The 15,872-nt window shown below is 46.4% G+C and overlaps 1 protein-coding gene across 1 annotated transcript; it reads right to left on the bottom strand.

Annotated features, from left to right (window-relative positions):
- Nucleotides 1-10,949: 10,949 nt before the first annotated feature.
- On the bottom strand, nt 10,950-15,186 carry LOC147733839 (uncharacterized). Its single transcript, XM_086953589.1, has 2 exons — nt 14,740-15,186; nt 10,950-11,564 (listed from the first exon to the last, which is right to left on the bottom strand). The coding sequence occupies exons 1-2, from the start codon at nt 15,184-15,186 to the stop codon at nt 10,950-10,952; spliced, it is 1,062 nt and encodes a 353-aa protein (XP_086809715.1).
- Nucleotides 15,187-15,872: the final 686 nt, after the last annotated feature.

The following is a 15,872-nucleotide window of genomic DNA, read 5'->3' on the forward strand; positions in this document are numbered from 1 at the left end:
AGGAAGACTGTCTGCCGCTTTTCCGCCGCGGTCGCCTTACGACCGCGGCGGAAAAGCTCTAAAATGGAGGCGGTGTCTAATAGACACCGCCAGCCATATTAGGATGGGGCAGAACAAATGCCTTTCCGCGGCGGCTTCTCCGCCTTGGAAAGGCATACAGTGTTTTCTTTGGGGGCCTGTTGCGGGCCCCCAGGGTGACAGGGGGGTGGGGGGTGCACATGGGGGGTACCTATGGTACCCCCCTGCATTTGCATGCACAAAGCGGCAGGCACAGCGCGGTGCCTGCCTCTTTGTGCATGCAAATACGAAGCATGCATATTTAACCTTGCGGCGGGTGCTGCTTCAAGCAGCACCCGCCGCAATGTTAAATATTGAGGATGTGACCGCCAGGGTGGCGGTCACATCCTAATTGCACTGGAGGGAACGCTGCAGCCCCTGCGGATGTTCCCTCCACCTCGGGGGTCGCGGACGGACGCAGGTTTGTCCCCGATCCTAACCGCCCCCTAGTCCTTACCAAAAACTAAAACATTATTTTGGAATGCAATGACACCTTCTGTCTCCAATAAACAAATCTTCTACCACTCTTTGAAATACAGTGAAAGCTTATGCTAACCCAAAGAGAATGCGTTTGAATTGGTACAAACCTTCTGTGGTTATAAAGGCTGTAAAATGGTGTGATTCACGGTGCAGATTAATCTGATTGTATGCTGAAGCAATGTCAATCAAACTGAAAATCTTACTCCCCCTGAAGAATAGATAGCATCTCTGTGATATTTGGGAGTGGGTGAGGATCAACCCAAATCTGATCATTTAAGTCTTAGAGGTCCACACACGTCAATAGACCCATTAGACTTCCGAGCTAAAACTTCGGGAGCTACCCAATCAGAACTCTCAATGGATTTGATGACACCCTGACTATACAATCTGTGCAATTCCTTCTTGAGTTTTGAACGTAAGGTTGAAGGTAGCTTCCGAACTTTATAAACTGCAGGCTGAGCTCCCTTGATTATTCTAATTTTATGCATGAAACTGTTGAACAACCCTAGGTTTTCTTGGAAAACTTCTGGTTAATCCTCCTCCCACTGGATTTTCTTTATGGCTGAAATTTAAACATATGCCTTCCTTAGGATAACTTGATCATCATTGTTAGGATCCGGTAAACAACACTTTGAGTTTTGCTATTTTTGAAATCCAATTCGACCTGGAACTCACACAACACTTTGATAGGTTTACCACCGTAATCAACAGGGTGAATTACAGATTTCTTCAACTGAAATCCACATCCACTAAAATTTTCCCTCCATTTCTTTTTACTCAATAAAGTGAATGAAGAACCCGAATCTGCCATCACATTTATGTCTACTCCTTCATCCTTATTGTACATAAGGGTGTCTTTAATAAATGTAAAGATACTCCGCACACTTCCTGATTCATATTATTTTCCTCTAAAACTGCATCACTGATAATGACAATCTCAATTTCATCACTTGTGGATGATTGTTTTCACTAAAATTACTTGGTTCAACACTGTGAGCTTTGCTGGAGCGTGAAGCGTGTGTTGACCTGCAAACTCTGGCAAAGTGCCCCTTTTTCATGTGCTTAGCACAGGCACGCTTTTTGACTGCATATAAACAAGCATTTCCTAAGTGAGACATGCTTCCACATCTGTACCATTCTAATTGTTTATACGGTTGTTTCTTCTACGTTTTGTTCATTTTGGTAGAGGACAATTTCTCCATCTCATCTTTTTTTTTCTTTTTTGTATTTACTTTCAATTGCCAACACTTTCAGACCGCGACTTGGAATCTGACACAGTCATCTGTTCCATGTACTCTCTATTCTTATTGCAGTCTCTATGGCTTTCTGTAATGTCAAATTTGGTGTCGATAATAGTGCCTCATGTACTTTTTTGTTGTATGTTTTCTCCACTAATTGGTTCCTGATAATTTCTTCTTGGAAGTCTTTATACTCGTAGGACACTGCTAAAATCATTAACGCTCCAACAAAACTTGGTGTCGTTTCTCTGCCACTCTCCTATAAACTTTATGCCTTTCCATTATGACATTTTTATGTGCCTTGAACCTTATATCCAAAGATTTTATAGCAGACGCATAGTTGTCTATGCCTCAAACACCTTCATCATCCAAATGAACAACTTCTCTGGGAATATGCTTCAAACCTTTCCGACCATCTAGACTTAAACAATGTTTTAGTATAGCAAATTTTTTCTTATGTGTGAATGACTCCTTCTAATGCATCAAAATATGCTCTGAACTATTCTTTCCATTGCTCCCAATCAGGTTCTAGAGTTGTTTGGTTGGGAGTAAAAGCAGGAAGTGGTACAATTGCCTGTTGCATTTCCTAAGCAGATGAAGAAGACTACAACTGCACTTCTGAAAAACCTGCAGTATTGTGACTGCTGAACACCACAAATGTGCAAAGGTCACTGCGAAACTCAATGCATGAAGCACAACAGAAGGTATATGAATCGCAAAATTATGCAGATCACCAGAGACAATATGTGAGAATATGTTGAGAGCACCACCTTAATTATTAGAGAAACATGATGCAACAAAATTGGTGAGCGGGCAATGTTGAATGATGAAGAATCACCAATGCACAGAACGATGAACAAGGTTGAATGGCACCAAAAGACAAGAACAAGGCACAATCAACTGCTGAGATTTCTGGACAGTGTGCACATCACCATTGAATGCCCTGTAGAATGCACAATATTGTAATAACCCCCCAATCCAAAATGGCACTCAAAATACAAGAGGTGAGTTTACACTTGTAAACAGCTGAGAATGATGTGCGGTGTGTACATCACTAACCAATAAATGCCCTGTATAGCCCTATTATTTAATAAAGCTCCAATCCAAAAATAGCGAGAGGCACATTTTCATCAATCCCAAATGGCCGCATGTAATGTTGCTCACGCCTGCACTTGTGGGCCAATCCAAAATCGTAGCACGTTACATTGCACGAGTTGGACAACAACTTGCGGGGCTCGCACCCATGTGCGCATCAGGCAGCCTTGAGCACATGAAATATCATACTTGGAATCTCCCCAGATATGCACAGTACCTTGACAAAGTTGCCCAATCAGCAGTGGTGGAATCCAGAGGAGAGCAGAGAGGGCGTCCTTGTTAGAAAACTTGCTGTTGGAGATCACCAGACCTGTCTGGTTGGGCGAATGCCGAAATCACGTGTTACACCTCCTCCGTCCTTCTGTATGTCTGGAACCTCTCATCGCTAATATAAACATGAGGGTTCAGGTAATATTATAATAATAGTACAGCAGAAGCATAAATACATGCAGCGACAGCCACTTCCCACTCTAACTGTCTCCCACAAGATTCCACTCACCCCACATACCTTGACCATCATTCTATAACCATGGTAATCTTGCAATCCATATTATGTAGAAACCCAACAATTTCTTTGGAGAATTTGGATTAGCAAACCGCCCTGCAGTGCAGGATTGCCAAAGGAGCTACACACAACAAGGATTGTAATTCAGATACAAAAGAAACCATTTAAATAAAAATTAATTAAATATTAGACACATTTGCAAATGCTGACAGAGTATGATAGGAAATGTGTTACAATGAAAAAACACTCTAAAAGCAAGCAAAAACAAAACTAAGTGAAGGGATGGCAAGGTGAAGAAGCAAACCTAGGAAACAACTCAGAACTTCATCGAAGTGTCTGAAAGTTAGTGCCTTGGAAAGAACAATGGACACATCTAGATTATTTGTCAACATGTTAGGATGATGTGTGTAGCAGGTCACTTATGTGTTTTTTCGTGTTACATACAATACAGACTATATCATATGTAGCTCGTGCTAACATAATATTGCTTTTATTTTCATGTGCTTTCTATGCCAGGTGCAAGTGAATGGCTTGGAAAGCAGAAAATAGCCTAACACATTGTTTGTAAATGCTGCAGATGAAGACATAGCTACAACAGTGATTACCTTGTGTATTTTGTCCTGAGGAAGAAGGAAATAAACTGGGAATAAGTTCTTACATACACCTTTGGAGGTGGTCAAGTATCCTGTATAATGAAGCAGACATGTGCTGACCCCTTCTTGCTCCCTTGAACAGCATGCCTACAAAAGGAATATAAGGTATTGGTACAGGGGCAGGGCGGAACACACGGACCTGTTGCTGGAAGATATGCTGATCATCATAAGGTATGTGAGGAGGATGCATTGCATGATTTGGTATAGAGGAAGTCACCCTGGCAATCTCCTCCCTGTCTGCAGGTAAGGCGCCGGGCCTAGACAGGATCCCAGGCGACCTTTACAAGCACGAATCTAAAGTTTGGGCTCCCTACTTGGGGGTGCTATTCAATTCCATTCTGAAAGGACTCCCAATTCCTTCCACCTGGCCAGGGGCTGAAATAGTGCCAATTTTTAAAAAGGGGTCCCCCCTTCTCCCGGCAAACTATAGGCCAATAAGCCTAATTGATGTAGCTCAGAAACTTTTCTCCAAGCTCTTGCTAAACCGCCTACACGAGTGGATCAGGGACTCCAACATTCTTAGCCCCCTGCAAGCAGGCTTCAGGGAGAAGGTCTCCACTGTGGACCAGGTCTTTCGCCTTGTCCTCATATACTGGAAAACGGTGCAGTTGGAGGGTGGCAGGCTCTACACTGTATTCGTGGACCTGAGGGCAGCGTTCGACCTGGTCCCGAGGAATAAGCTTTGGGAGGTCCTTGACAAACTGGGGGTCCCTGAAGGTCTTCTGAACATGATAATCCGCCTCCACTCCAACAACTTTGCCCAGGTTAGATGCGGCAGGATGGGGGAATTATCCGAGAGGTTCCCCGTTGGCAGGGGGGTAAGGCAGGGTTGTGTGCTCGCACCAACCCTGTTCTGCCTCTATGTCAACGGGGTAATCGCCCACTTAGCGGGTGTACCTAACTCTGACGCCCCAAAATTGGCTGCTGAGAGGGTCCCAGCCATTATGTTTGCTGACGACACACTGCTATTATCCAAGTCGGCAAAAGGCATCCAGCGCATCCTTGACGGCTTTGAGGACTTCTGTGAGGCCCATGGATTAGAAATCAACACCACCAAGACGAAATTCATGGTCCTCAACCCCCCACAGAAATTTCACTTTAGCCCAAGCATTGCACAGACCAAGCTGGAAAGAGTAAAAACTTTCGAATACCTGGGAATTGTGTTAAACGACAAATTCACCTGGAGCTCACATCTGGAGAAAGCTGCCCTTAAACTGACCCAGCACTCGGGAGGCATAATGAAGCTCCTGGCAAGTAACAAATCATCAATTAGGCCCATTGGCCCTCCACTACAGATTTACAAATCACAGGCCAAGGGGGCTGTTACCTACGGATCTGAACTTTGGGGCCTTGAAAAAACAACAGTGCTGCTGAAGGTGGAAAACAAATTCATCCGAAACCTTGTTGGGCTACCACTGAGCACCCCCCTTGTCCCCCTCAGGATGGACCTAGGCCTGTGTCCACTCGATGAGGAATTGGCCCTACGCCCGCTGGCCTTCTGGCGTAGATTATGGACAACCCCAGAACTGGCCAGTTACAGGGAAGGTCTCCGGGAGGTTCTTGCTATTCCAGGAGCTCGAAAAATAAAGTGGCTCAATTCCATCAAATTGGAATTGGAGGCCCTCGGCCTCTCAACATTGTGGTCGGACCCCCTGAACATGTGCCATACCCTCTCTAAAAAGGACTTAGCCAGGACATATCGTGAAAGTAAACTCTCACAGATACTTAGCCACCAACATCTTGGGTCCTTAACAGCTTCCTTTTTGTCCCACAAGGTGAACTATAACATGGAACAAACTTTGGACAAAATTTATCCCACCTTATTGAGAAAGTTATACCTTCAGTGGCGACATGGATCTCTCCCCATCAGAACTCTTACATCCAAATGGTGTCATGATCCAAGTAGCATCTGTCCAGCTTGCAGAATTACGGAGGAAAGCGAGATCCACATTCTTTTTTTCTGCCCAGCTTATCGGGAGATCCGAAGGTACTGGATTGTCCCCCTATGCAGGAATCTTGGATTTAAGAGGTGTCTGGCCGCCTTTAGAGTTTTAAAAACCGATCTGTCAGAACATATTGTGTTTGCTATGGCCAAGTACCTGGGCGCCCTCTGGTCTATTAGAAGGAAATGTCTTAAAACACAGATCTGAGTGCAAACCGGTTTCTGGTACACAAGGACTCTTTTTTCAGTGATGTTTTTATGAATCTTACTACTTGCTGTACAAAATTTCTAAATGAATTGTTTTTAAAAATTGTCTTTTATGGTAAATTTTTACCGAAATAAAGATTTTGAACTGAACTGATTTGGTATATTAGCGTTTAATTAAAAAATGACTAAAGAGATTTGGTTGAAACTAGTAATAAAGGGATATGTGATCGTATCAAATCCACCTTTTCTGTATGATCACCACTTATTTTCCACATATTTCTGAATCCTATGTTTGCTGATCATAGGACTGTGCTCTGGGAGGCTGCTAGTCAGTGCCATGGTACATGTGCTCTAGCTCTAAAAAGGTATTGATAGAGTGGATTTCACCCAATTGGTGCATTTGATATTCCTATAAGGCCATTGTAAATGGCCCAAAAAATGCTCGTTTGGCTTGTGAGTTATATGTCATGTGGGCTGCAGTACGTATTTGCACCACCAACACATGTGACATATATATATTATATCGGGAGCTCTTCTATGTTCTGGCTGGGAAGTTAAAGCCACTGCAGTAATACATTGCAAGGAAAGGTGCCTTTACCTTGTAGGAAAACCTATATTTATATATTAACCAGTCATCCCCAAAGGGTAATTTATAAACCCATATGGCAGGATGCCTAATAGATGACAGAGTAACACACACTATATTTAAAACTTGTGGCCTCAAAGTGACTGAAGGCCCAAAAGCTCTTAAGCTCTATCACTGAGTGGGTCCAGCTCTAGTTTCCATGAGACAAGCCTAGGTGGGATTAAGCTATTTATTTTTATATTTCCGCCTTGGAAAATGCTGGCAAAATCTTTCAAAGTTATTTATGGCAAATTTTAAAATAAAGAGCTTGCTTAAAATGTGTCCCATCGCTCATCACACCCCCAGATCTACATCCCCGTCACATCCTGTGATGTTAGAGTTTAGGGCCCTGGCTCAGAAGAAAATTGCCTGCTTCTGAGGCAAGGAAGGACAGGGTGGTGTTAATTGCTGACCACTAGCAGGGATTAGCTATCTGGGAGTGGAGAGGAACAGGTGACAGAATTAAGGGCAATCTTAGACCTACCCCTTTTGACTTGAAGCTGCCAGGGAAGACTTTTCCTGGGCAGGCATTCTTCAGTTACAGTTGCTAAAAGATCCTGTTTAGATTGAGGATGGGGAATGGGGGAGAGCCCATCTAAATAGAGGAGTGGCTAAGGAGCTGAAGACAGATCTGCCTGCTGGCAGGCATGTTCTGCCATATTGAAACAGCGTGGGTGCAGCTCCATGTATACCACCTGTGAATAACAGGTTTGTTTGACTCAAGGCACCCCTTTCACTCCAGGGTAACTCAGTAGGAGAACAGTGCAAGACACCTGTTAATTCTCCTTTTCTCTAAAAGGATAGTATCTACTTTTTGGGGCTAAAGAAATCTAAATACCTTCCTAAAATACAGTACTACCAATATTAATGAAAGCTGTGTCTACACTTAAACCTAGAGATTTATGAATAGTAACAGAGTATGCTAGAGAAAGTGGAAACTGCTTCCGCCCAACATACAAGTCTTTTACAAGCAAAAAGCATACAATGCACCTTCTAATCTTATTTACGCCCTCAAACTGATCAGATGTTATTGTAAGTATTCAACCTCATTTCTATTTGGAAAGGTAAAGACATCAATCACTTTACCCATAGTACCATTTACTAATCTTTCCTCAACATTAAAATTACTTCCCAAAGAATATCGAATTTCATCATGGAGAAGTGTCTTGAACACAGGTTGCCCTTTCACAAGAGTAAGTTGTAGTAGATCACCAAACATAATTAAGTGCTTTCCTCCAAACAGCACATCATAGTCTGTCTATAGAATCTGTTGCATTCTCAAGTGTACAAAGGCAAGTATTCAGTTTGAGACCATGCACTCTTCATCAACGATCAAAAAATTCAATTTCATCAGTACTCTTAAGACTTCATGAAAAGCTTCACTGGCTAACTCTTGGTGCTCCAGTTTGTTGTCATGTTCCACAGGCAGCATGAGAAGTCAATGTAAAGTAATTCCTTTAATGTTGTGTGTGGCTAGTCCTGTGGGTGGTGTTACAACACACTACAAATTAGAGTCTGTAGTACACTGCAGCAAAGCAGTGAAAACCTCAATTACAATACTTTTCCCAGTGCCTGTTCGACCACTGACATATAACACTACTGCCTGAAATGATGTGTATGTACAGTGTTTCTTCCCATGAAGGAATCAATGCTCTATTCTCTCTTTTATTTCCATGTATATTTCTTTTTGCTCATCAATCAGTTGTCTAACTAACTGTTCCAAATCAACATTTACCTGTCTTAGTTGTTGTTTTGCAGTTTTTTCCTCATTCATGGCTAAGGTTGCTTCATTTTCAATAATTGGTTAGCCAAGAGAATCTTGACTCAGTGGTCCTGAACTTTGGCTGCTTTGTGAACTCTCCTTAGCTATCTCAGCAGCAATTGTTTCTTCCTTTTCAATCTCATTATTTAACATTCTCAAATAGTTTGGCACCACAGAACACTGAAAGCTATCTTTCATAGCATTGAAAGAAACTGTATATCAGTCAAAGTCTCTGAGTAATTCCAATCCATAACAACAAGGTTTGAAAAGTAGTAGAAGTGCCAAACCTCTCTTTTATCAGGAGTTTGACAACTTTCTCTGGTTAATTAAACTCTCTTTTGTGGGTCAGACCAAACAACCATCACAACCAACTACTGCATATTTCCCTTCATCTACATTTTCTGTTAAACTGTTTCTATATCTGTAGTTTTGAAGTATTTCATAAAGACACATGTTTTTTAGATGTGGACTCCTTCTTGGATAGTAAGTGTCCAACATATTTGTTTTCAAAGTGTCTGTACTTTCTGGGTTGAAATATGCTGGGTACTGAATTTTCTGAAAAGATTTCAAAACTTTATTTTGTGTACTTGTGAGGCCTAGACTTACCAAAACAATTGCCCTCGACTTTGAGTACAAACTGGCTGAGCTCAACCAATGTAAACACATAGAGGGGTGGGGAGGACTAATCCCCATAAAAATGAAGAAACAAGCTGTGACGCAAATGTGTATTTTGAAAAAACTGCCCTCACTCACACACAGATGTGTGTGACATGCTTCATCATAGGGTCTGCCTACAAAACGCCCCTGCGTAGCCACGCATGGGGCGGAGCATAGGGAGGGGGGAACACAAAACATGTAAACAAGGACAAACACAAATGTGACTCACAGTGATCACAACAAAAGTGATACCCTTAAGACACAGCGGTTCAGAAAACGGGCATGAGTAGTGCTGGAGACACCTTCAGAGCAGTTGTGTTCCTGGAAGCTCCCCTTGCCTGACGCCAGTTCGAGCTTAATCAAACAATGAACTCGTAATGATTTTTCCATGTTGGTGGAATTGCCCTCGACGTGGTTATCCTCTATATTGCCAAACTGAGGTAAGAGGGGAAGTAAGAATGTGAAAGATAGATGTCCTGACGAAGACCGGCGTGACCTATTAAATTGAGGGCTCCTTAATACGGTCAAAACATGTTGACCACCGCATTTTAAGGAGGAGTGTTTTAGGGACCTGATTTCCTGCCTAAACACTTTCCATCCTTCACATATTTGAATCCTGACCTTGGAACCTATGAATAAAGGGTTAACAGGTATACATGAGCCAGTTTTAATGAGCACGACCTAACTGCACATTTGTCTATCACTATACCCAGTCTTAAGGGTAACACTTTTGTTGTGATCACTGTTAGTCACATTTGTGTTTGTGCTTGTTTATTTGTTTTGAGTTCCCCCCTCCCTATGCTCTGCCCCATGCGTGGCTACACAGGGGCGCTTTGTAAGTAGACCCGATGATGAAGCATGTCACACACGTGTGAGTGAGGGAAGTTTTTGAAAATACACATTTGCGCCACAGCTTGTTTCTTCATGATTATGGGTTTAGTCCTCCCCACCCCTCCACATGTTTACATGTGTTCATTAAGGGGTTCGGGGTGGTGGAGTTTAGTTTTTGACCCTCTCCCCTCCCTTATGAGAAATGAGCTCAACCAATCACAGCATTCATAGGAGCCACTTTCCCTATAAGAAAGCATCTTCAAGGTGAAGCTGTACAATTTCTTAGTTAGAGACTTTTCAGCAGAAATCTCCTCCCATATTTCCTTCATCTCTGTTTTCGTTATTTAGAAATTCACATATCAAACAACAGTTATTGCATTCCACATTTTGAGAATCACAGGAATATAGTCATTAATATATTTGGAAGCCTCTGTTCTTCTGAGATTGTAAGTGTTTTTCAGTGATTTTTGAGTCAGTGCATCTCACTGCAGATTAAAAAAACGTCATTTTTCCTTTGGAAAACACAGGTTTTGGAAATCCAAAATGGCTCTGTAACTGCGGGACCAGAAATGGGCAGGAGACGTGTTTTAGTGACTCTGGCTTTTAATTGCTCATACAGTGCATCTGTACAGGTTTTGCGAACTGTGGACCTCCGTGGTGATCTGCTTCTCTCTCTGTGCTGTTTCCTTCGGGTTCCCTCTTCTTTCCTCCGGACCGGACTCCGCCGCTCAGGGGGATCTGGAGGCTCCGTGCTGGCCGCCCACGCCGATGCCGAAGGGGGAAAAGGAAAAGAGAGGCAAGTATCAGAATAGAGCCACAGATATGCAGGTGGAAACACAAGGTTGGGGGTAGTGAGGGGAACACGTAGTACAGTGACCTTGCTCTGCTAGTTCAACTTCAAGGAGGAGGACGAGTGCTCGTGCTTTCCCCCCTGGGGACGTCCCTCAGGTTCCTCCCTCCCCTGTCTGCTAGTCGTCGGGCTTTATCGGTGAACCACCCCAGGAAGCGTTTACGTACCTCCGTGAGCCGTACCCCTCCTGGCGTACGGCTGGGCGACGCGTGGTGTTGGCCTCCAGGCGTTCCCCGTTCTTCCTCTGGTTTCTCGGCGTCTCCCTCCTCCTGCACGGCTCGGTCCGAACTGCTCTCGGAAATCAGCTCCCAGGTCCACTCCTGATCCGTCGGCTCTCCTTCAGAGCGAGGGGTCTCGTCGATCCTCCTGATGCTGTCGCTCCGCTTGTCCTCGCTCTCTCCGCTTCCTCCTCTCCTCCGCTCCTCTTCTCTGCTTTCTCGTCCTTCTTCTCTCCGCTCCTCCACGCTGCTTCCCGCCACTCCGCTCCTCTCCACTCTGACCGCTCCTCCGGTGTATAGACACACCTGGGGCTGGGCGTTCTCCTCCTTTATCCACCTGGGAGACTCCGCCTCTTCTATACCGCCGGGCTGGTTAAAGGGCCATACGTCTTCCTCGTCACAACTGTAGGTGTCGGGGCTGTACCACTCCGAATACTGCGTGGGCTGTGGAAAGAAGAGGGGGGGGGTCACATTGGGTCAGTTCGCGCCCTGTGGCGGTGCTCCCAAGGGGGACCCTGTTACACACCTCCCCCCCTGGACGCTTCCGCTCGGGAAGCGGATGACGAGACAGAAAATCAGCCCCAACGTTGTCCACACCCCGCTTGTGGCACACTCTGAAGTTGTACGGCTGCAATGCCAGGAACCACCTCATGACCCTGGCATTGGAGGATTTGTTCCGTGCCATCCAAGTAAGGGGCGCATGGTCTGTGTAGAGCGAGAAGGGCCGGCCCTCGAGGTAATAGGCCAATTTATCCACGGCCCAACGGATAGCCAGGCACTCCTTCTCTACCGTAGCATACTTTAGTTCCCGCGGGAACAGTTTCCGACTGACGAACAGGATTGGGTGGTCCAATCCATCCCGGCCTTCTTGGGACAGCACCGCGCCGATCCCAAACTCGGACGCGTCCGTGTGCAAGGCGAATGGACGGGTATAATCCGGTGAATTGAGGACGGGGGTGGAAGTGATCCTTTTCTTCAACTCGTTGAAAGAGTCCAACATGACCACCGTGGGTTTGGCCAGTGCGGCCTGCTTGACAGAGGTCTGCAGGGCATCCGTGAGGGGGGAGGCCACCTGAGCAAAGTTCGGTATAAACCGTCGATAGTACCCTATTAGCCCCAAAAACGCACGCAGTTCTTTTTTTGTGGTGGGAAACGGTGCCTCCGAAATGGCCCGGACTTTCTCCGTTTGTGGCTCGATCATGCCGTGTCCCAGGATGTACCCCAGGTACTTCACTTTGTGAAAGGCTATCCGCGATTTTCTTGCATTAATCTTCAGTCCCGCCTGGTTCAGGGTATCCAACACTTGCGCCAGGTGCCTCAAATGGGTCTTCCAGTCGGGGCTGAACACCACAATGTCGTCCAGGTACGCTGAGGTGAAGGACGACAGACCGTGTAGTACGTTATTCATAAGTCTCTGAAAGGTGGCGGGGGCTCCGTGAAGGCCAAACGGTAGCACCGTGAACTCATAATGGCCCTCCGCGGTTGAAAAGGCTGTTTTATGCCGGTCCTCCTCCCTCAGCGGTACCTGCCAGTACCCTTTTGTGAGGTCTATCGTGCTTATGTACTGCGCATCTCCCAACTTCTCTATGAGTTCGTCAATCCGAGGGATGGGATATGCATCGAACTTCGAGATGGCGTTTAGGGCCCGAAAGTCCATACAGAATCTGCGTGATCTGTCCGATTTGGGTATGAGAACGATTGGGCTTGACCAGTTGCTGTGTGAGGGGCGTATGACGCCTAGTTGTAACATGTCAGTTACCTCGCGGCGTATGTCTTGTCTTCTGGCTTCTGGGATCCGATAAGGCCGTATTTTTACGGTCTTCCCTGGATCGGTGTCTATTCGGTGTTCGGCCATCGAGGTTTTCCCCGGGAGGTCTGAAAACACCTGTTCTTGATTCAGCAGGACATCCAGCAACTCTTGTTTTTCCTCCTGTCTCAAATCATCGTTGATCACTAGCAGGGGAATCGTGGAGAGGCAAGGGTTTTTATCCGACTCAGCAAGGTGGACCGGGTGGGGGGGTGTCCCTAACCACTTCTTTAGCAGGTTTATGTGGTAGATTTGCTTTTTTCTGGCGTTCACTTGTAGCCGGTAACTGGTCTTACCGATCTTCTCCACGACTTGGTACGGACCACTCCACTCCGCTTTGAATTTTTGTGTGGAGGAGGGCAACAACACTAGAGCCCAATCTCCGTTTTCCAAGCTCCTCCATTTCTTTCCTTTATCATAAAGGGTCTTCTGTTTGTTCTGGTGTTTCTCGAGATTGGCGAACGCCAGGTCCCTTAGTTTCCCTAGCTTGGAACGCAGGTTTCGAGCGTATTCCAGTGTATTTGCGGTTTCCTCTGGGGTTTCTTTTTCCCACGCCTCCTTGGTCATGTCCAGTAGGGATCGGGGCTTTCTCCCATATAACATCTCAAAGGCCGAGACCCCTAAACTGCTTTGGGTTTGTCCTCGGAACACATACAAAGCAATGGGAAGCACCTGGTCCCATTCGTTACTGTTGACTTCCAGCATTTTTCTTAAGGTAGTTTTTAGTGTGCGGTTGTATCTCTCTACTAATCCGTCAGTTTGCGGGTGGTATACAGCGGTCCTTATCTGGTGTATGTGAAGCACTTTACATACGTCCCCCATGAGGCGTGACACGAAAGGGGTCCCTTGGTCGGTTAGTATTTCCTTAGGGAAACCCACCCGGGTGAATAGCTCAAGCATCTTGTCCGCCACGTTCTTGGAGGTGGTGGACGTGAGGGGAAAGGCTTCCGGGAATCGCGTGGCATAGTCGACGATGACTAGGACATAAGAATATCCCTTCTTTGTTTTTGGGAGAGGTCCAATAATGTCCATACCAATTCGTTCAAAGGGAACTCCAATAATGGGGAGGGGTTGTAATGGCACCGCAGGGGGCCTCGTCATGTTTCTGGTTTGGCAAATGTCACACTCCTTGCAGTAGGTCAAAGCGTCTTTGTATATCCCGGGCCAGTAAAAACACTTCAGGAGGTTCTGGGTGGTTTTCTCTGCTCCCGTGTGACCGGCCACTAAATGAGAATGCGAAAAGAACAGGACTTGTTCGCGGAATGACACTGGAACCAGCAATTGCTCGGGGTCCTCTTTTCCCCCTTGACGGTACAACAGGCCGTTTTTGATATACAGTCTCGGATAACGCCGTGGGTCCGCGTCTTGGGTTTGATGTGCCTTCTCCCAGGCGTTGATCAATGTGGAGTCATTGGCCTGGGCGAATTGGAAACTGTGGTCCAATGTCCAAGGATCCGAGGAAGCTAACGCCGTCACCGCTTCTGTGGGTCTCCTTGTTTCCAGTGTCTTCTTCGTCTGGGCCATACTCCGCTCGAACATGGACAAAAAGGCCGGGTTGTCTGTTCCGATTATCAGATCTTCAGGGAGCGTAGATAATACCCCGACCCGAACCCTTACTGCTGGTCCTTCCTGGGGTTCTAGGGGCAATAGAGCGACGGGATAGGGTTTCACATCCCCGTGGACACATCGGATGTATACTTGTTTGTGTGGTATGAGCTGGTGGGGCCTTACGTGGTGGGCCTGTACTACCGACTGGCGGCAGCCAGAATCCAGGAGCGCCTGCACTGGGTTACCGTTTATCCTCATACTTACGCGGTATGCGTGTCCCATCTCCGCCGAGTAGAGGACGGTGCGGGGCAGATATCCTACTTCCATTGGTTCGTCTGCCGGTCTTCTCCTGGGGCAATGTCTGGCTATATGCCCCCAGGTCCCGCACTCAAAGCACTGTGGTCCCGTGTGAGGGAGGGCTTCGCTTTTCCAGGGATGGGGTTTGGGTGGTTCTGGAGCCCTCAGGAGTTTCTTTTCAGGTCTGAAGGGCGTCTTCACCTTGTCAGCCTCCTGGGCCTGCAGGGGTCTCTGTTGTACTCGGGAATATGTGTTAGCCATCTCTACGGCTTGAGCTGTCGTCAGATCAGGGTGTTGTTTTAGCCACCTCTGGGTGGAAAAGGGTAGCGCCTCTACAAACTGTTCCAAATAAATCCGGTCCATTATTTCCTCTTTTGTGCTTTCGTTCGGGCTGAGCCACTTGTCGGCGGCCATCTTCAATCTGACAAAGAGGGTTTTGGGCGTTTCTCCTGTTACACCTCGTTCTCGCCGGAACCTCAGCCGGTAAGCTTCCCGGTCCAATCCCAGATGGTCCAGGATAATCCGTTTGATATCCGTATAAGGGGTATCACCTCTTGGATTGGCCACCTGGTAGGCGGCTTGGGCCTCGCCAACCAACAGCGGGGCCAAAAAAAACGGCCATTTGGCCCCAGGCCATCCACAGGCTCTGGCCGCCCGTTCAAAATTTAATAAGAAGGCATCGGGGTCCTCTCCAGGTTGGTACTTTTGCAGAGAGACCCCGCCTATGGTGTGGGGTATGTTACTGACTGACACTGGGCCGGACGTAAGAGGGGGGTCCAAAGCACTGGCCGTCACGGCTGTTTTTATCAGTTCTCTGTCGGCTTCTGCTGCCCTGAGCTGTTGCTCTGCCAACCTCTCTAACCTCTCCTGCCCTTGCACCAAGGCTTGTACCACGCTCTCCATCTTCTGGTCGCAGATGGCTACAGTGCCCGCATTCTCCACCACTGTAACTGCGGGACCAGAAATGGGCAGGAGACGTGTTTTAGTGACTCTGGCTTTTAATTGCTCATACAGTGCATCTGTACAGGTTTTGCGAACTGTGGACCTCCGTGGTGATCTGCTTCTCTCTCTGTGCTGTTTCCTTCGGGTTCCCTCTTCTT

This window comes from Lissotriton vulgaris, chromosome 1_2 (assembly GCF_964263255.1).
Source record: "Lissotriton vulgaris chromosome 1_2, aLisVul1.2, whole genome shotgun sequence".
NCBI lineage: Eukaryota > Metazoa > Chordata > Amphibia > Caudata > Salamandridae > Lissotriton > Lissotriton vulgaris.